This window comes from Bos grunniens, chromosome 11 (genome assembly GCF_055505025.1).
Source record: "Bos grunniens cultivar Pamir isolate PY7600 chromosome 11, Bosgru_T2T1.0, whole genome shotgun sequence".
In the NCBI taxonomy this organism is placed as follows: Eukaryota; Metazoa; Chordata; class Mammalia; order Artiodactyla; family Bovidae; genus Bos; species Bos grunniens.
The window spans coordinates 87,958,284-87,979,536 of record NC_141175.1 but is presented as its reverse complement, the minus strand read 5'-3'; the positions used below and the strand labels follow the sequence as shown (position 1 = coordinate 87,979,536).

Below are 21,253 nucleotides of genomic sequence, written 5' to 3'. Positions count from 1 at the left end.
GGGACCCTCCTGACCCAGGAATTGAACCCAGGTCTCCCTCATTGCAGGCGGATTCTTTACTGTCATGAGGGAAGCCCAAGAATACTGGAGTGGGTAGTTTATCCCTTCTCCAGTGGATCCTCCCAACCCAGGAATTGAACCAGGGTCTCCTGCATTCCCTAGTGGTTCAGTTGGTAAAGAATCTGCCTGCAGTGTAGGAGACCCAAGTTCGATCCCTGGGTTGGGACAATCCCTTGGAGAAGGAAATGGCAACCCACTCCAGTACTCTTGCCTGGAGAATTCCATGGACAGAGGAGCAGGACAGGCTGCAGTCCATGGAAATGCAAAAAGTCAGATACAATTTTGTAACTAACTCACTTTTTCACTCCTGCATTGCAGGTAGATTCTTTATCAGCTGAGCTCCCAGGGAATCGGCCTCTGTCTCAGGTACTCAACTCTGCCATTTTGGCATGAAAACAGCTATTAAATGAAGGAGCATGTCCTTATTCTAATAAAACTTTATTTACAAAATAGGTGGCAAGCTGGATTTGACCTGGGGGCTATAGTTTGCCTGTTCCTGCATCAATCTCATCACCTAGAAAATCTTTTCTTTGCATCCCAGCCAAGAATATTATCTCCTTCAAAATTATCAGAAACCCCTGTACAAATTGCTGACATCAAACCAATTCTCTGTATTTTGCTACAAGTCCCAGGGACAATGGAGCATATGTTGAAACAGAACTCCTTCCCCAGACCTACTTAGAGCTTTTACTATCAACAGTATGCCCCAGGCTCCATCTACCTGGGAATCTTTACGATCAGCAGCCCTTCATTAAGATAATGTGTAAGTATTAGTCGCTCAGTCATGTCTGACTCTTTTGCGACCCTATTACAGCCCACCAGGTTCCTCTATCCATAGAATTCTCCGGGCAACAATACTGGAGTGGGTTGCCATTCCCTTATTGAGATAAATTACTCTGGGAAAAAAACAAGTTTCAAGGGTTAATTTCAAAGTGAGTACTTACAATTTTGTTGGTAAGTAGGCTGCAGTGTCATCTTTATTTCTGATAATGTCATTGCATTTATCAAGTGTTTGAAAAACAGTGAAAGTATCCCCAATGCTATAAAGGGCTGCAAGGTTTTTAGCTAACAATTTTCGTGTAGGTGGTCCAGGTGAACTACTTATTAATCCAGTTAATTGTTCAACAAGTTTTTTCTGTTTTTCCTTTACATCAGTCTGTTAAAAAAAAAAAAAAGTCAGTTTTTTTCTTATACATAATTTTATCTTTTAGTCAAAAAGGTTGTTCTGTTCAAATTTAAAGGAGATTATTCTCCTTCATTCTTCTCCAATTCCATAAAGTTAGCTATCAGTAAAAGTGACTACTCTATATCCAAAAAGTTTCCACATTGCCTTATTAAAAAATATAACAATCAAAGGATGTAAAATTTGAGTGTATGGACAATTAATGTCTTAGAACTCAGCTAGGGTCCCCTGTAAAGCAAAGCAGGTAGCTCACAAAGCTATATAGCTCAGTAAAGGAAACCAAAAGAAACTCTGAAGAGCCCTAGGCAACAGAAAAAATATTCAGATTTACTCATAATCAATGCTGAGAATTCATCCATTCATTAAAGGAATATTTATTTGCACGTACATGCCATGCACTATTCCAGGCACTGGGAGGCATGAGTGACCATAATTGACAAAGCCTCTGCAGTCAAGAAGTTTACATTCTAGTGGGGAGAGTGTTTACAAATAAACATGAACAGTGTAAGTTCTTACTGTTTTATAGAGACTAGTAAGAAAAAGGCAACCTGAAGAGAAATCAAGATGTGAGTTATACAGATATCTGGGAGAAGAACATTCCTGGCAGGAAACAAATGCAAAGGCCTTGCTCAGCATGCTTGAGGACAGAGAAGTCAGTGTGGCTAGAGCAGAATAAGACAGAGGAAGCAACAGGAAATGAAGTCAGAATGGTAGAAGGGACCAGGTCATGCAGTGCCTCAGACACCACTGCAAGAACTCTATTTTATTCTGAGAGTTTGAAGCAGAAGAGGAACATGATTAAATGTTCTAACAGGCTCGTTCTGACTACTGAGCTGAGGATACTCTACAAACGTACATGGTTAGAGGCATGGTGAACACTTAAAAAGTCGTGGCAAAAATTCAATGAGAAATGAGGGCAGTAGCAATGGAAATAATGAAAAATAATTGAATTCTGGACATATATAGGGGATAGAACCAATATGAATTGCTGAGAAACATGATATGAAGTTTGAGAAAAAAAGGGAAGTGAAGAATGACTCTAAAGGTTTATGATTTGAGCAACCAGAAGGATGAAATGGTCATTTCCTGATAGAAAGTACTGGCGAAAGGACAGGTTTGGAGGGTTAAATCAAGAATTTGGTTTTAACTTTTGAGATGCCATTTAGATATCCAAGAGGTAGAAGTGGAGCAGGTAGTTAGATATCTGAGAATCATTACTATGTAGATGGTAGTAAAAGTCATGACATTCGATGGTGTCACTGAAGGAGTAAGATGTATTTAAAAAACAAACAACTGTGCCCAGGACTGAGAAACAGCCAGCAAAAGAGGAGGAGTAACTAGGGAAGTTGGATGAGAACTAAAAGCAAATAGTTTCTTAGGAACCACAAATAGGAAAAGCTTCACACCAACAGTGCATCAACAGTATTGTTAACAATTTATTTTTTAATGTGAGTGAAGGGAGCACAGATGTTCATATTATTATGCTTCACAATTTGGATAACTTTTTACATACTCCTTTTATTTTTCAATTTCACAACAAAATAAAATTTTTTTTAAGTATTTCAAGACAGAGGATCAGCTAGGTGAAAAGCTGCTGATGGGTCCATTAAGACAGAATACTGACCATTGGTTTGGGCAAAACAAGATCTGTTTCAGTGAAATGGAGGCAACACGTACTCAGATGGAGTGAGTTTAAGAGAAAATAGGAACTTTCAGTTAAAGACTGTAATGAATCCATGTGTTAATTCAGTCTCTACAGAAACTAAAATATACTCCAGGGCAATCAAAGAAATAAATAAGTAACTAAAAAGCACAAGTACATAAGGGCAAAGAAAACAAAGAATGAGCTATACTCAATAGGAAAGCTACAAGATCCCCAACTTCCAACACAGAACCCCCTAAAAGCTCATATATGTTGTGGCTTTTGTTTTGAGGCATCAAAGTTCTCATGGAGGAGAGAGTAAAGTTGCACCTAGAAGTGAAGGGAATGACTGAGAGTCTATTTAAGAAGCTCTAAGACTCTCATATCTCTCTCCTTCATTCTGGACTTTGCAAGCTCAGGCACAATTGTGGGCTGGGAAAACTACACTGACAACAGGGGGACTAAGTAAAAGTTAACATACTTAATGTTGAAGTCCCCAGCCTTCTCCACAAAATCCTAGAATCTACGCAGCTAGTCATATACCTTAGGACACTTTAAAGTAAAAAAGGCAAAAAAAAAAAAAAAAAAAAAGTAAAAAAGGCTCTTATGGGGAATGACTAGCCAAGAGAAACCTATAAAGAGTTCCTCAAAGAACGACAAAGCAGTTAACAAACATCACTCTGCCCGGCAAACTTTTACTACTCCCTCTTAAATTTTATTTTTAAAATTTATTTATTTTTAAATTGAAGGATAATTGCTTTACAGAATTTTGTTTGTTTTCTGTCAAACCTCAACATGAATCAGCTATGAAGTGAAGTGAAGTCGCTCAGTCGTGTCCGACTCTTTGCGACCCCATGGACTGTAGCCTATCAGGTTCCTCCGTCCATGGGATTTTCCAGGCAAGAGTGCTGGAGTGGATTGCCACTTCCTTCTCCAGGGGATCTTCCCAACCCAGGAGTCGAACCTGGGTCTCCCACATTGCAGGCAGACACTTTACCATCTGAGCCACCAGGAAGATCCTGGTGAATCAGCTATAGGTATACATATATCCCCTTCCCTCTTACATTTGAGCAGATGGTAAAAGATCATCAGATGTTTGATTTCCTAATTTTAAACACAGCATCTAATTTTAAAAACGGAAAGTAAAACACACAAATATTGAAAAGTAATTTGGATGAAAAGACTGTGAAGGAAGAAAAAAAAAAGGCTAACTCTTCAGACAGACAAGTGAAGATAACTGAAACTGCTACATAGCACTAAGGGACCACTTGATGTTGGAGATAATGAATTTACGGTGATAGCAGTCACATAATCTTCTTTTTCTCCACTCACATTTAGATGTCCAGGAAGAAATATGAAGCCTCTACCCAAGCAATAAGCTAGATTTAAATGAGGTTTCAGTTTTGCCACAGAATAGAAAAAGGACAGACAAGAAATTTTTACTACTGTGTAATATTCTCAAGTGACCCACAACCTCCAAAACATAATGTGCCTTCTTACAAAGCATGTACATATAATATTCTTTACATATGTTAACTAGATAAAAAGCAATACCATACCTTGTTGGCAGCAACCAAGACTTTATCAAGAAATCGCAACCATTCAAAGATAAAAACTGGTCTCTTTGCTTCAGTGATTTGAGCCAAAGCTTCTTCATTGAGCAATAAACTGTGGGCTAACTCCATGACTGAAGTTTTAAATTCACACCTTAAATAAACAATTTTAAAATTCTTGTAAGGACTTGTTCATGTTAAAAGTCAAGCTTCATGAATATAATCACTAAGAAAAGAAATACAAGGCTTTACTTCTCATCTGTCTTGGAGGACACGTACATAACTTCGAAGCAAAACCTGAGAAACTGATTTTAAAGGATAAGGGTGCAAACAAAAACAAATGAAAGTCATGCTTGTTGAGGAAGAATGGATAATGGGGTCAAAGGAAAATTAAAATAAACAGTGCAAAAAAGACATAGTTCCAGAAGAAAAACAGATGTCCTTTACCCATTTCATAAACGGAAAACCGAAACACCAATATCAAACATCAGCCGAGCATGACAACCCACCCTCCTTTTTTCTCTCCTTCTGCTCGATGCACAGCACCCTCCCGCTGCTGCACCTGCCCCAGGAGAACTTCAAGGCGTCCCAGCAGAAAGATGCCACCTTGGAAGTCTCTGAGAGTCTTCCTTGGGGGGATGAGGTGGCGGCGGGAGGCCAGATACGCGCGGCCGAAGCTTCAGCTGCAACGCCGGGGGTGGTGGGGGGTGGGGTGGGGGCAGGAACGCAGCTGGCAGAGGACGCGCGCGCAGCTGGTCCGGGTAATCCCGACTACTGTGAGAACCGAAGCGCTGCGCTGGGACGGGGGGAAATGCAGGAGGCGCCGCAGGCCTGGGCGCCGGTCACCCGGGCTGTCAACCCTGGAGTCGGCGGCTGAAAAGTGAAAGTGTTCATTACGAACTGGAATTCCGTCCCCAGCCCTCTGACAACGTGGTGGCGGGAGCTTTGGGGAAGGGGATGTGTCAACGCCCAGGCTCTAGCTGCAGACTCGGCGGCCTCACCTCCTATTTCTGGCAGGGGCGCCTCAGCAGAGCTCCAGGGCCTGAAGCAGCCGCCGAGGGACCCGGATGCCCCGCCTCCCACACTCCCGCCGGCAGGAAGCGCAGGGAGAGCGCGTGCGCGGAAGGCTGAGCCTGCGCAAGCGCACTTAGCCGCGCCCGCCAAGCCCCGCCTGCTGTAGGTTTCCAATTGGTCCTGTTTTCGGAAACTCAGAAGCGAGCCGAGGCCCGGAGGTCCTTAGGTTGGTGGGTGTCTGCGCTGCAAGCGCTCTCTAGAGCTGGCCTGGGGCGAGTAGAGCTTCCAGGTAAGGGGCTGTGGGCGCCTGTCGAATGATAAAGAGTGGTGATCTGTACACTGGCTGTAACTAGCCATCACACCATCTCCTATGTTCCCACCCACGAGTGATCAAGTTTGTGGGACGATTGCAGCTAGGAGGGGCGCCAGGAGGGAAGGGATCGGCGGTCCCTGCAGGGAGTGTTTGAGACTGAGGCGTTTCTTGTCATCTTTCTTCTGTGCATCCAGCTACGTAGTCCATCTCTTCACTTGGATGTGTAATGAGACTCTACATACGAAGCATCAGTTTTTTTTTAAAGTATGTTTGAATTACAATGTTGTGTATTGTAAGGTACAACCACTGCTGTACAGCAAAATGGCTCATTTATACATACATATATATATTTCCATATTCTTTTCCATTATGGCTTACCACAAAATATTGACTGTAATTCCCTGTGCTATACAGTAAGGTGGTGTTGTTTATACATTCTCTTTAAATCTACTACTCCCAAACTACCAATCTATCTGTCTTCCTACCTCCTCCCTTTGGCAACCACCAGTATATTTTCTCTATGTCCATGATTCTGTCTCTATTTCATAAATAGGTTCTTTTGTGTCATATTTTAGGTCCCACATATATTATATGGTATTTGTCTTTCTCCTTCTGACTTGCTTCACTTAGTATGGTTATTTCTAGTTGCATCCATGTTGCTGCAAATGGCATTGTTTTGTTCTTTATCCATTTCTCTATCCATTCATCTGTCAGCAGGCATTTAGGTTATTTCCATGTCTTGGCTGTTGTGAAGAGCTGCTATGAACACAGGGGTGAAGCAGCACTCTTGTTGACACCTCCCGCCTGCTCTCTGCCAGAAAACAAACAAAAACAAAACCTGATACTGTAATCTGACCATTTCCAAGAACTGGTAACTCCATTCTTCCAGATATTCAAACTAAAAGCCTTAGGGTCACCCTTGGCATCAATCTTTCACATGCCACCTCCAATCCCATTATCCCTATCTTCAGAATATACCCAGAATCCGATGATTTCTCATCACTTCCATTGCTGTCTTCCATCGAACCCGGGTCTCCCACATTGTAGGCAGACACTTTACCATCTGAGCTACCAGGGAAATCCATTGCTGTCTAGCCACTGTCATTCTGTCTGTATTATCACCTTGTGAAGTTTATCCTTATGCTTCATGGGAATAGATGATGCTGGGAAACATATTGTACCCATAAAAAGGGGGCTTAAATGACCTATAACCCCTATTCTTGTCTGCATAGCCCTTTAGAGCTAAATAGGTCCCTTAAAAATAATCTAATCCTATTTGCAGTAGAAACAGCTCTGAGACATGGTTTGTGTGTGTGTGTGGTATTAAGCAAATTATTTACCTATACTGAGTCTTAATTAAAGCAGGGCTAACTGTACCTGGCAGGCTACAGTTCATGGGGTCACAGAGAGTCGGACATGACTGAGCAACTAAGCACAGCACAATTGTACCTATCTTACAGAGCTGTTAATGGTAATTAATATTTCTTGTTATTTTTATCTATTTATTTGTAGGGCTGCACTACTTAGTTGTAGCATGGGGGATCTAGTTCCTTGACAAGGATTTAACCCATACCCCTGCATTGGGAGCACAGAGGCTTAACCACTAGACCACCAGGGAAGTCGTTAGTGGTAATGAAATAGAATGAAAATGTTTGATATATTAGGTAGGTGTTTTATTGACTACACTGCCTTTGACTGTGTGGGTCACAACAAACTGTGGAAAATTCTTCAAGAGATGGGAATACCAGACCATCTGACCTGCCTCCTGAGAAATGTGTATACAGGTCAAGAAGCAACAGTTAAAACTGGACATGGAACAACACACTGGTTCCAAATTGGGAAAGGAGTATGTAAAGGCTGTATATTGTCACCCTGCTTATTTAGCTTATAAGCAGAGTACATGATGCGAAATGTCGGGCTAGATGAAGCACAAGCTGGAATTTAGATTTCCAGGAGAAATATTAATAACCTCAGATACACAGATTGGCCACCTGATGCAAACAGCTGACTCATTTGAAAAGACCCTAATGCTTCGAAAGATTGAAGGCAGGAGGAGAAGGGGACGACAGAGGGTGAGATGGTTGGATGGCATCACCGATTCAATGGGCGTGAGTTTGAGTAAACTCCAGGAGTTGGTGATGAACAGGGAGGCTTGGTGTGCTGCAGTCCATGGGGTCACAAAGAGTCGGACTTGACTGGCGACTGAACTAAATTCAGATGACACCACCACCATTATGGCAGAAAGCGAAGAAAAACTTAAGAGCCTCTTGATGAAAGTGAAAGAGGAGAATGAAAAAGTTGGCTTAAAACTCAACATTCAGAAAACTAAGATTATGGCATCTGGTCCCATCACTTCATGGCAAATAGATGGGGAAACAATGGAAACAGAGATTATTTGGGGAGGCACCAAAATCACTGCAGATGGTGACTGTATCCATGAAATTAAAAAATGCTTGCTCCTTGGAAGAAAAACTATGACCAAGCTAGACAGCATATTCAAAAGCAGAGACATTACTTTGCCAACAAAGGTCTGTGTAGTTAAAGCTATGGTTCTTCCAGTGGTCATGTATGGATGTGAGAGTCAGACTATAAGGAAAGCTGAGCGCTGAAGAACTGATGCTTCTGAACTGTGGTGTTGGAGAAGACTCTTGAGAGTCCCTTGGACTGCAAGGAGATCCAGTCCATCCTAAAGGAAATCAGTCCTGAATATTCACTGGAAGGACTGATGTTGAAGCTGAAACTCCAATACTCTGGCCACCTGATGTGAAGAACTGACTCATTGGAAAAGACCCTGATGCTGGGAAAGATTGAAGGCAGGAGGAGAAGGGGACCACAGAAGATGAGATGGTTGGATGGCATCACTGACACAATGGACATGAGTTTGAGTAAACTCTGGGAGTTGGTGATGGACAGGGAAGCCTGGCATGCTGCAGTCCATGGGGTCGTAAAGAGTTGGACACAACTGAGCGACTGAACTGAACTGAAATCATTATGTGTAAAAATACTATTACTATCAATGAAGAATCTGAGCTTTAGAAACACTGGGTGAATTACCACAAATGCAGTATATAATATATAAAGACAGCCATCCACAGCCCAGCTTCACATACTTCCAGTTCAGAAATCCCAACAAAGAGAACTCTTTCCCACCACAATCCATGTATAAGTATCATTAAGGAAAGAGTGAAAAAGCTGGTTTAAACCTATATTCAAAAAACTAAGATCATGACATCTAGTCCCATCACTTCGTGGCAAATAGATGGGGAAACAATGGAAACAGTGACAGATTTCATTTTCTTGGGCTCTAAAATCACTGTGGACAGTGACTGCAGCCTGAAATTAAAAGACACTTGCTCCTTAGAAGAAAAGCTATGACAAATCTGCTGCTGCTACTGCTAAGTCACTTCAGTCGTGTCCGACTCTGTGTGACCCCATAGACGACAGCTCCCGCATCCCTCAATGGACATGAGTTTGAGCAAACTCCGGGAGATGGTGAAGGACGGGGAAGCCTGGTGTGCTGCAGTCCATGGAGTCTTAAAGAGTCAGACACAACTGAGCAACTGAATAACAACAGGGAAAGAGATGCTTATTTGCCCTGTTTAGGTCATCTCCTCCCCTCTTACTAGGATAGGGTACTATAACTGGCCACCTTATGCCTCAGGGACTACTAATTGCTACCCTCCAGTAGAACCACAAGGAAGGCAGAGGGCTGAGTTCCAAAAGGAAGGATGATGAACAGGCCGAAACAGCATGTGTGCACTGTAGCAAGTGACTCCCTTTTGCATCCAGCAACTGCACCAGAAGCATTGACAGCACCTGGGAGCCTGTTAGAAATGCAGAGCCTTGGACTCGAGCTCAGAATCAGACTCTGCATTTTGAGAAACGTGTCGACTCTTTGCGACTCTTTGCGACCCTGTGGACTGACTGTAGCCTACCAGGCTCTTCTCTCCGTGGGGATTCTCCAGGCAAGAATACTGGAGTGAGTTGCCATGCCCTTCTCCAGGGGATCTTTCCAACCCAGGGATTGAACCCATGTCTCCCTGTGGCTCCTGGCGTTGCAGGCAGACTGTTTACTGCTGAGCTACTAGGGAAGCCCTGAGAAAATCCCAGGGCAATTCATATACACAGGAAAGTTTAAAGTACACTTTTCTGGATAATTATTTTATCCCTTTAAGGGCTAATTATTACATGATTTTAACTATTTTGGCTAAAACGGTCCTCAAAAGTGTTTCCATATAAGTGAAGTGTTAACTATATCTAGTTACCAATGAACAGCTTGAACATGAAGTGCTGTGGAGAGAGACCTGGAGTGGTCAAGACAGGCCTTTGTAAAGGCGGGTAGCCTAGGCCTAGGAGGAATGAATTGTCTGCAGTGTGTTCAGAGGACAAATGAGACCATGTGGCATGAGTAATGAATCCTGAAAAAGAGTCAGAGGTCAGATTATGGGGGATCTCTCCTGCCAACATGTGAAAGTGATGGTTCCTCCACTGCCCACAGGGGAAAGTCTGCTGAAGGATTTGAAACCAGCAGGTAACATGCCCTGACTTATATTTTTTTTTAAAAAAAAACCACTTTGGAGAGGTCATAGAGAACCTCTGTGGATTGGAAGAGGAGAGGCCAAAGGCAACAAGACCAATTAGGAAGCAGTTGTGACAGTTCAGGTGAGAAAGAAATGCCTGAACTAAAGTAGTGGTCACAACTATAAGAAAAAAAATGCCCATGAGGGATAATGTGGAAGAAGAGTGGACAGAGGTTTATAAGAGGTCAGGAACGGGGAGATAGTGGCGACATTAATTTGCAAATACAGAGATAAAGGCAATCGGGGTTGGGAAGAGAATGAGTTGTTTGGATTGTTGAGTTTGAGGGCTCAACCCAGAAAGATGTCAAAAGAGCACTTGAATACAGAGTAGGGTTCTAGAGAAAGGTCACAGCTGAGGATGCATACAAGTTTATTTCCATTTTGGTAAACTGAAAATTAGTAGTTGTTACCATATGTAAAGGATTTCCCAGGTAGGGCTAGTGGTAGAGAACCCACCCACCAATGCAGGGAACGTAAGAGAAGCAGGTTCTATTCCTGGGTCGGGAAGATCCCCTGGAGGAGGGCATGGCAACCCACTCCAGTGTTCTTGCCTGGAGAATCCCATGGACAGAGGAGCCTGGCGGGCTGCAATCCATAGGTTCACAAAGAGTCTGACACAACTGAAGTGACTTAGCATTCATGCATGCATACCACATGTGAAATAGGTAGCTAGTAGGAAGCTGCTATATAACACGGGGAGCTCAACACAGTGCTCTCTGCCAACCTGGAGGGATAGAGTGAGGGCAGTTGGGAGGGAGGTTCAAGAAGGAGGGGACATATGTACACTTATGGCTGATTCATGTTGTCGTATGGCAGAAACCAACACAACATTGTAAGGCAGTTATCCTTCAATTAAAAATAAATTTTAAAAATAGATGGTAGAAGAAGGTGCAGTAATGTTTTCAAGATTGCACACATCTAGTAGGTGGTCATGTTGGGGTTTAAAATAAAACCTTGAATCTGCCTCTTAAAAAAAAATTGTTACTTCATCCTGTTTGCTTTGTAGATACTTTTGCCGCCATATGAAGTTGAACATGGCAGAAGAGGAGGACTATATGTCTGATTCCTTCATTAATGTCCAGTAAGTAAATGTGCATGCCCCATATAATGATATGTGTAAGACATTAAGGAATTGGAGATTTTTAAGCAATGCCATTGATTTTAAAGGCGAGGTTTGAAATTTCATCTTACTGCTTCATGAGAACATTTCCTACATGTCTATGATACAAAGATATTTCTAATACTAAGCATTTTACTTCGGCACTCAATTCTTTTTCTTCTATACTACCAAGGACATTTTACTCTTTTCCTTTATTTCATCTTTTCACCTCTTGTATCTACTTTTGAGAGTTGCCTTTTATTATTGCCAACCTCCTAGAAAAATTGGTCTTACTATTTCTTATTTTTTCAACTACATTTTGTTTCTTACCATGTAATACCAGCCCTCATCGTTTTTACCAAAACAGCCATTCTCACAGGACATTGGTTATGTTCTAATAGTGGTGATAACAGAGATGCTCCTAAAGGTGGCACTGAAATATTAAGTAGTTTCAAGTGAGTAAGTGGCAAAGTTATGAGAAACTTTCATGTACTAGTCTAAAATAACCTTTTCCCTCATTCTTCAGAGAAGACATCAGACCAGGCTTGCCAATGCTGAGGCAGATCCGGGAAGCCCGTCGAAAAGAAGAAAAGAGACAGGAAGCGAATCTGAAAAACAGACAGAAGAGTATAAAAGAAGAAGAACAAGAGAGACGTGACATGGGGTTGAAGAACGCACTCGGCTGTGAAAACAAAGGGTTTGCTCTACTTCAGAAAATGGGGTATAAAAGTGGTCAGGCCCTCGGCAAGAGCGGTGAGTCAGAACCAGAAATGAACAGCTGTTCTTAACCACCAAATGGTAACTTATTGATGGCGACCAGTGATGACTCTTTCCTCTCTGTCCATCTACGCAGAAATTCAAACAACTTAAGCTTCCTGGTCTCTTGTGTGCTGGCAAGCTTATGGAGAACTTCCATCTTCTCATAGCCACTTCAGACTTATGCCATCCAGAGCTGCTTAGCAGCCCAACTTGGCCCTGAAGGAGTGGGATGGATGAGGCTTGCCTTAGAAGCAGCAGCTAAGAATGATGACAAGAGAAGGGTTAAGAAGTGCAGTGGCCCTGGGCATTCTCTGGTGGTTCAGTGGCTAACACTCTGCTCCCGATGCATGGGGCCCAGCTTCAATCCCCAGTCAGGGAACTAGATCACTGCATGCTGCAACTAAAACCTAGCACAGCCAAATAGATAAATCAGTGTTTCTTTAAAAAAGAAAGGGAGGCTTCCCTAGTGGTCCGGTAGTTGGGACTTCACCTTCCAATGCGGAGTGGGGTGGGTTCGATCCCTGTTCAGAAAGCTGAGATCCCACATGCCGAGTGGCAAAAACACCAAAACAAAGACTTTAGAAAATGACCCACATCAAAAATATCTTAAAGAAAGCAAAGTTCAGTGGCCCAAAGGACAGGGGAGCAGCCCTAGAGATGATGGCAGGACTCCGGCCTGCTTGCTCTGTACGTGCGGCAGCTGCCTGGGTGACCCCTCAGCTGGAGAAGCTCAGTTCTCACCTCTGTTTTAGGAATGAGATTGCTTATTAAGAGATAGAGGTCATATACATACTATCTTCTGTAAGCAGTTTTTCTCTTCTCTCCTTTATTGTCATTGCTTTGACTTCCCTAGCAAGGCTTTGCTCTCTCTTAAGGCTGCCACCCTCTTGTATATATATCAATGAAAATTCCTACGTTTAGGTGGCACTGGAGGCTGTCCATCAGCTTTATTGAGGACGTAGTATTTGAAGGCCAAGGGAAGTAGTTGATTATAGAGTATTGATGTTCAGTTCCAATTTTGAGTATCACTGAAACTGGAAGGGATGTGTATAGAACATTGTAAAGTTGCATACTGCATCTACCAATAGTTTGAGGAAGAATTTCTAAAGTAATTTGTGTCTCATTCTCTTTTTTTTTAGGAGATGGTATTGTTGAACCAATTCCTCTCAATGTCAAAACAGGTGTGTAATTACTGTTGCAGCTGTTTGCTGGTAATAGTAACTTATTCTTAAATATAGCACATATACTTGTTTAATAAATAGTTTTTTATGGTGGTAGTATTACAGTTCTTATAATGTAAAATGTTTCTTAAACTCCTAGACCTTTTAAACTAAAAATAAAAGTAAATTTTAATGAGTATAAAATAAAATTTAAATCATAAAAGTAACGGGAAAATTGTTGTAACCATTAAAAATACAAAGCTATTTTTATCTGTTGAATGTCCTAAAAGTGTCCTGATTTATCCACTAAATGTTTTTCTTAATAATTGGACAAATCAAAGAGAAAAATATATATTTTTTATTTGTTCATCATATTTATATAAAAGCATGACTCTTGATACTTATTTCCCAATTTGAAAAAAATGTGTATAGTATTGACATCTTTTTAGATCAGACTGATAATCTTTGTGAAAATCAAATTGTGAATTTGGATTAAAAAAAACTCCAATGTTTTCTCCTGTCCTTCTTATCAAATGATTTTGAGTGATTTTACTAAAGTTAGAATTGCATTTAATTTGTAAGTATTTATGTAATTCCCTGGCAGTCCAGTGGTTAGGACTCCATGCTTTCACTGCCAAGGACCTGGGTTAAATTCCCGGTTGGGAAACTGAGATCCTGCCAGCTGCAAGGCATGGCCAGAAAAAAAAAAATTTAAGTTGTCACATTTTGACATACAAAGTCAGTAAGTTTCTCATCAGTGTTTCCTGTTTGAGCAGGGAAAAGTGGCATTGGTCATGAGACATTATTAAAACGGAAAGCAGAGGAAAAATTGGAAAGCTATAGAAGAAAGATTCACATGAAAAGCCAAGCTGAAGAAAGAGCAGCAGAACAGTTTCGGTAATTGAGCTGTTTGTAGTTTCATCGTTCCTTTATTGTGGTATGTTTCCTGGCATTTGGGCATTTAACATGGATAAAGAGAACACAGACCTCTAGTGTGCTATTTTTTCCTTTGAATTAGAATTCGACTTAAAAATAAGCAAGACGAAATGAAGCTAGAAGGAGATCTTAGAAGAAGTCAGAGAGCCTGTCAACAATTGGATACTCAGAAGGTAAGCCTTTTACCTGCTTTCAGTTTGGTGAAGTGTTTTGGCACCCAGTATGATTTACTGTATTTTTTTTTTTGGCCTCGCCACACAGCATCTGTGACCAGGGATCAAACTAGTGCCCTCTGCATTGGAAGTGTGGAGTCTTAACCACTGGACCACCAGGAATGTGCCATACTTTTATTTTTAAAGAGAGAGAGAGAACTCCAAGCTTAGTGTATCTGCCTGTTAAAACTTTCAGATGCACTGTTGATCTGTAATAACTGGTATGCACAATAACGACTTGTTCACTGCAGGAACATAGTCTGAATGATCGTTAAGCATTGAATACCATTTTTCACTTAACTCTTCTCCATTTATTTGAATATTGATTACTCATAACTATTACGTGTGGAAATTCTGTGCACCTGAATGTTTGGCCAATCAGAATAGCCTATTTTCAGTCCATATTCAGTAACTTCCATGTCTGTAACTAGTAACATCATGTAGAATGCTATTTCAGATTTCAGTAGTTCTCAAAATTCAATTTTTGATTTGATTTTTCTTTAATTTTTTTATTTTGATGCTTCACCTACCAGCAAAATAAAGTGACTTCATTTAAAGTCTCAAAAATGTTTCTAAAATTTCCCTTATATGTAAATAGGTCGCTGGAAGCAATCTCTCACTTTTCAGTATTTCCATAGCACGTTATTTTGAATATATGTCATGATACTTAAGATTTCTTAGCTATATGTATCATTTTATACGCATTAAGATACTTATCCCCATAGCTTCTTTTCCCTACTAGATTGTCAGCAGTTGGGAGGCAGTATTCTAACTGGGCTTTGCATCCCTATAGTTTCATAGTACAGGGCTTCCCAGGTGGCTCAGTGGTAAAGAATCCGCCAATGTAGGAGACACAGGAGACTCAGGTTTGATTCCTGGGTCAGGAAGATCTGCTGGAGAAGGAAATGGTAACCCACTTTAGTATTCTAAGCTGGAAAATACTACGGACAGAAGAGCCTGGGGTCAGAGTCAGACACAACTGAGCAACTGAACTCACATGCACTGTTCCATGGTGTGGAACTTAAAGCAGTAAATATTTAGTTGAAAGAGTGAATTCATGTTGACATGAACAAACTTGTGATAATCTTTATGTTTAGCTTTGTTTAATTGGGAATAATTCTGCATTTTCAGAATATTCAGGTTCCCAGGGAGGCATGGTACTGGTTGAGGCCTGAAGAGGAAACTGAAGAAGAGACAGAGGAAGAAAAAGAACAAGATGAAGATGAATATAAGAGTGAAGATTTAAGTGTATGGTTTTTGTTTGTTTGTTTGTTTTTTTGGAGGATAATTGCTTTATAATATTGTATTAGCCTCTGCCAGGCACCAACATGAATCAGCACATTAAATGTATATTTTGGCACCAATTCCTTAAGCTGGGTGTCTCAGCCTTGGCACAATTAACATTTTGAACTGAGTAATTGTTTGTTGTGGGGCTGTTCTGTACATTTGTAAGTTATTTCAGAGTATCTGTGGCACATCCCCCTTGTGACAACCAAAAAGTCTCCAGTTCAGTTCAGTCGCTCAGTCATGTCCAACTCTTTGCAACCCCATGGACTGCAGTACACCAGGCTTCCCTGTCCATCACTAACTCTCAGAGTTTACTCAAACTCATGTCCATAGAGTTGGTGATGCCATCCAACCATCTCATTCTCCGTCGTCCCCTTCTCCTCCTGCCCTCAATCTTTCCCAGCATCAGGGTCTTTTCAAATGAGTCAGTTCTTTGCATCAGGTGGCCAAAGTATTGGAGTTTCAGCTTCAGCATCAGTCCTTCCAGTGAATATTCAGGACTGATCTCCTTTAGGATGAACTGGTTGTATCTCTTTGGAGTCCAAGGGACTCTCAAGAGTCTTCTCCAACACCACAGTTCAAAAGCACCAATTTTTCGGTGCTCAGCTTTCTTTATAGTCCGACTCTCACATCCATACACAGCTACTGGAAAAACCACAGCTTTGACTAGACGGACCTTAGTTGGCAAAGTAATGTCTCTGATTTTTAATATGCTATCTAGAAAAGAAAAAAAAAATATGCTATCTAGGTTAGTCATAGCTTTTCTTCCAAGGAGCAAGCGTCTTTTAATTTCATGGCTGCAGTCACCATCTGCAGTGATTTTGGAGCCCCCAAAAATAAAGTCTCTCACTGTTTCCATTGTTTCCCCATCTATTTGCCATGAAGTGATGGGACCACATGCCATGATCTTAGTTTTCTGAATGTTGAATTTTAAGCCAGCTTTTCCACTCTCTTCTTTCACTTTCATCAACAGGCTCTTTAGTTTTTCTTTGCTTTCTGCCATAAGGGTAGTGTCCTCTGCATATCTGATATTTCTCCTGGCAATCTTGATTCCAGCTTGTGCATCCTGTCCAGCCTTTCTCGTGATGTACTCTGCATATAAGTTAAATAAGCAGTGTGACAATATACAGCCTTGACATACTCCTTTCCCGATTTGGAACCAGTCTGTAGTTCCATGTCCAATTCTAACTGTTGCTTCTTGGCCTGCATAAATATTTCTCAGGAGGCAGGTCAGGTGGTCTGGTATTCCCATCTCTTTAAGAATTTTCCACAGTTTGTTGTGATCCACACAGTCTAAGGCTTTGGCATAGTCAGTAAAGCAGAAATAGATGTTTTTCTGGAACTCTCTTCCTTTTTCAGTGATCCAGCGGATGTTGGCAATTTGATCTCTGGTTCCTCTGCCTTTTCTAAATCTGGCTTGAACATCTGGAAGTTCATGGTTCATGTACTGTTGAAGCCTGGCTTGGAGAATTTTGAGCATTACTTTGCTAGCATGTGAGATGAGTGCAATTGTGCGGTAGTTTGAATATTCTTTGGCATTGCCTTTCTTTGGGATTGGAATGAAAACCGACATTTTCCAGTCCTATGGCCACTGCCAAGTTTTCCAAATTTGCTGGCATATGGAGTGGAGCACTTTTACAGAATCATCTTTTAGGATTGGAAAGAGCAATTCTATCACCTTCACTGGCTTTGTTTGTAGTGATGCTTCCTAAGGCCCACTTGACTTCACATTCCAGGATGTCCGGCTCTAGGTGAGTGATCACACCATTGTGGTTATCTGGGTCACAAAGATCTTTTTTGTATAGTTCTGTGTATTCTTGCCACCTCTTAATATCTTCTGCTTCTGTTAGGTCCATACTGTTTCTGTCCTTTATTGTGCCCACCTTTGTGTGAAATGTTCCCTTGGTATCTCTAATTTTCTTCAAGAGATGTCTAGTCTTTCCCATTCTATTGTTTTTCTCTATTTCTTTGCTTTGATCACTGAAGAAGGCTTTCTTATGTCTCCAGATATTGCTAAATTTTCACCTGAGGGAAAAAAAATCGCTCCTAGTTGAGAACTACTACATTAACCCCAAATCAAAACTTCATGTAAATGACCCTTTTAGCTTCAGTTTACCCCTCTCACCTCAGTTTGGATGATGTATAAGCTGCAAATGTAAATTATGTTGATTTCTACCTTGTTTCCTGTTGACCCTCTGGAAGTAATTCTGAGTACCTCCTCCCCCCAACTCACCCACAAACAAAAGAAAGTCAAAAAACACAATTCAGAGTAAATAGAGAGTTTTCAAGAAAAGAATACACATTTCTATGGTTACTTGTATAAAAGAGGGTGTAGGAAACATTCACAATTTGAAAAATCTATGTTCCACCTAACTGGGAAACCATTGATGAGAACTCTCATGGCAGAGTGAGACAGTTTCACCCAGATTCTTTGGAACTATTAATAGGAGGGGTCTTTAAAGGATGCTGATTTTAATAGAGCCAGCCACGATCTATTGTTGAAATGTTAACAAGTGGCCTGTGTTGTGTCTGACAGAAGTGAAGTGGGGCAGCTAGTAAAATGGGGCATGTTCTCATATATTCCACCCTTGACACCTCTCCTAACTGAGAGTGTAGCAGAAGATTTATGGCCTTGGGGTAATTCAGCATAATCTAAGAGACCTAAAAACAAAAATTCTGTTCAATGTGAACCATTAATGTGCTTGTATCCTACCTATACCTAGGTACTGGAAAAATTACAAATACTGACTAGTTATTTAAGAGAAGAACATCTGTATTGTATTTGGTGTGGAACAGCCTATGAAGGTAAGAAAATACTTTATACTTTTAAAAACTACTGGTTACAAATACTCTTTGATTTCAGCTTTGATTTTTTTTTTTTATGAAAGTCATAATTCCCATAGACAATGGAAACTTTTTATTCCATCCAAAGGGCAATGTTGGATGAATGCTTTAAAGAAATAGTGGGTAGAGAAAGAAGTGAGGGTTAATTAAAGGTGCTTTTAACTTTTCAGAAACTGAATGTGCAGAAGGGAATTTTTCAGTCTTCTATTTCATAAGAAAGAATTTTTTAATCAGTTGAAGATGATAAATTTTTTTCATGCTTTATTTTTCCACAATTCTTCAGCTACTAGAAAGATATAGTAAATTTTTAGAACTAATTTTTTTGTACTTAGGTAGAATATTGTCTGTGAACCATAAAAATCAGAATGTTGAAATCCACTCCATTTTTTTTTTCATTGTAAGGAAAGAAACGGTTAAAACATGTCAGATGTCTTAAAGACACAAGTGCTTTCTTTTCTAGCACTTGCCCAAGCCAGCTTTGTTAACCTGAACCTAAGGACTTTGTACTTGAGAGTAAAGAATTTGGGGTTATTGTTGTATCTTTTCCTGGTTTGTTTAGCAGAATAAGGAAGCAGATACAACTACAAAATACATGTTATGCTGAAACAATTTTTTAAAACAGTTTACTGTGCAATTTGTATTAACTGTTTCTTTTCCTCACATAAATTACAGATAAAGAAGACCTGTCTTCAAATTGTCCGGGACCAACTTCTGCAGATCATGACTAAGATTATTCTCAATAAAGTGGAAGCTTGGCAAATGTTCTTGTTTCCTAAAGACATATAGTTGGGCAGTTAGAATTCCCAAATTTTTGATGCCAGTAAAGAAAGGGGACTTCATATCTTTTGTTCTTTTTGTACATTAGAAGTACTTTGTACTTTAGAATATAATTGGTTACTAACTTCAACATATAATGGAAAGCCATTGCAGAGCACAAGTATTATAGCCACCAGCAATTACAGTTCATGACTCTGTCATGACGTTTATGGGGTTTAAGGACACCAGCTCTCTTATTCCCTTCTTCACTTTGGAACAAATTGAGAAATAAGACATGGGAGTTTGAGATCAAAATATCAATTTTATTACTAACGGAATGAAGAGCTACTTGACTTGTTCTCCAGCCACACTCCCTGTGAGATCTCCCTGCTTAGAGAGAACTGCAGACCTTGCCTCAGAGGAAGGATAGAGCCCATCTCAGCTGTCAAAGTGAGACAGCCAGCCCTCGGGGCAGAGGAGAGGCATGCATCCTCAGTTCCTTTTCCCAAAACCACGCACCAGAAGAGATACAGCTCTGTTGAGAAGGAACAAATACAGGCTCGCAGAACTTCTTCCCACAATTCTGCCTTCCAAGGAGCAAGAAGAGGTTCCCTTCCCTGCATTCAAGCATGAGGAGGAGGCAAAAAGTATTCCCCTCAATCAGAGTAATGTCAGAGGCAAGGTTCCATTAGTAGTACTTAATTCTAATGAGTTTTAGAGACAGTAATTATGATATTCCATAAAGTCATGAGTTTTCATGGCAACGTGTGTATCCATTGCAAGTTTTGGCTAAAGAAACAGTAGTTGGGAGTAACCTGAAACATCAGGTGATCCAAATTCTTAGTCGTTTGACAACATTCCCAGCAGGTGGTAATCCTGCCTCTACCTTGATTTGTCCAGCCGCAGACAGCTCACTACCTTAGAAGAGCTGGGTAGCACTAAGTCATTTTTAAAGTTATTTTTCTGTCTTAAGCTGAATTCTGCTTCACTATAACTTAACCAAATACAGCTAAAGACATACCATGTGGCACATTCCTAGAGAGGTCCATGTAAGTTTGGGCATCAAAATCATGAACTTTTTTTAAAGTTCCCATGCTCAGGAACTACCCTTAGTGATTTGACTCAGCTAGTCTAGGATTGTTTCTAGATATCTATTTATTTTAAAGTTCTGAGTCTGATTATCACCTGTGGATAAGAACTAGTGCTCTAGGTTAAACCAGAGCACAACTGTTCTTTGGATCAAGTTGTGACCTTACCTGTACAGTTTTATAGCTCACCTTTCTGAAGCACTGAGCAAGAGATCAGCCTCTTATAAACGGCATACTTGAGAACATAGCAGAAGCTAACCTACATTTACCCAAGTTATCAATAGTATGAGTTGTATTAACCTCTGACCTAATATGACCTAATTCACTTGTCCTCAAGTTTAACTTGGAGAGCTTTAAAAAAATGATAATACAAAGATTATCATACTTCCAGAGAGTCTATATAATTGATCACTCTGGCCTGAGCACTACTATCCTTGATACCAACATGCAGTAGAGTTTGAAAACCTAGTCAATGTCTGGGCCTCAGTTCTTCATCTAGAAACTGAATTATTATTTTTATGAGTATAAATACATATGTAAAACATTGGACATATAGTTGGACAATACTGTTTTGATATTTACCTTTTTCATGTAAAAAATAGTAACATTGTATTAACAGATAAAACATGAGTGCGTCTTCTTCTTGCAGTTATAATCACATGCTTGCCTGTCATGTTAGCCATCATAATGACATTCGTTCTGTCAGACCCAAAGCCATGTGGATTCTTTCAGACAGAATGGAGTTAGGAACTGGATTCTTTTTCTCC

General features: G+C 40.6%; 2 protein-coding genes across 8 annotated transcripts in view; one reads left to right on the top strand and one right to left on the bottom strand.

Annotated features, from left to right (window-relative positions):
* The window catches only part of HEATR5B (HEAT repeat containing 5B), a 102,472-nt gene extending 96,969 nt beyond the window's left edge, over positions 1-5,503 (bottom strand). For 6 of the 7 annotated variants that reach the window (XR_015137225.1, XM_086327425.1, XM_086327427.1 and 3 more), the window contains exons 1-3: positions 5,440-5,503; positions 4,445-4,592; positions 1,005-1,216 (exon numbers count right to left, since the gene is read on the bottom strand). Coding sequence is in view for 6 of the 7 variants with exons in the window: in XM_086327425.1 (XP_086183551.1) it covers positions 1,005-1,216; positions 4,445-4,570 (338 nt within the window). In the remaining variant the exon portion in view is untranslated. Of the gene's footprint in view, positions 1-1,004; positions 1,217-4,444; positions 4,593-4,947; positions 5,153-5,439 lie in introns of those variants that run through there. The other variant, XM_086327426.1, reaches the window with a different exon arrangement.
* On the top strand, positions 5,304-19,402 carry GPATCH11 (G-patch domain containing 11). Its single transcript, XM_086327451.1, has 9 exons — positions 5,304-5,741; positions 11,352-11,426; positions 11,971-12,197; positions 13,343-13,384; positions 14,140-14,260; positions 14,382-14,472; positions 15,643-15,759; positions 18,522-18,603; positions 19,315-19,402. The coding sequence occupies exons 2-9, from the start codon at positions 11,368-11,370 to the stop codon at positions 19,368-19,370; spliced, it is 795 nt and encodes a 264-aa protein (XP_086183577.1). The 5' UTR covers positions 5,304-5,741; positions 11,352-11,367; the 3' UTR covers positions 19,371-19,402.
* Positions 19,403-21,253: the final 1,851 nt, after the last annotated feature.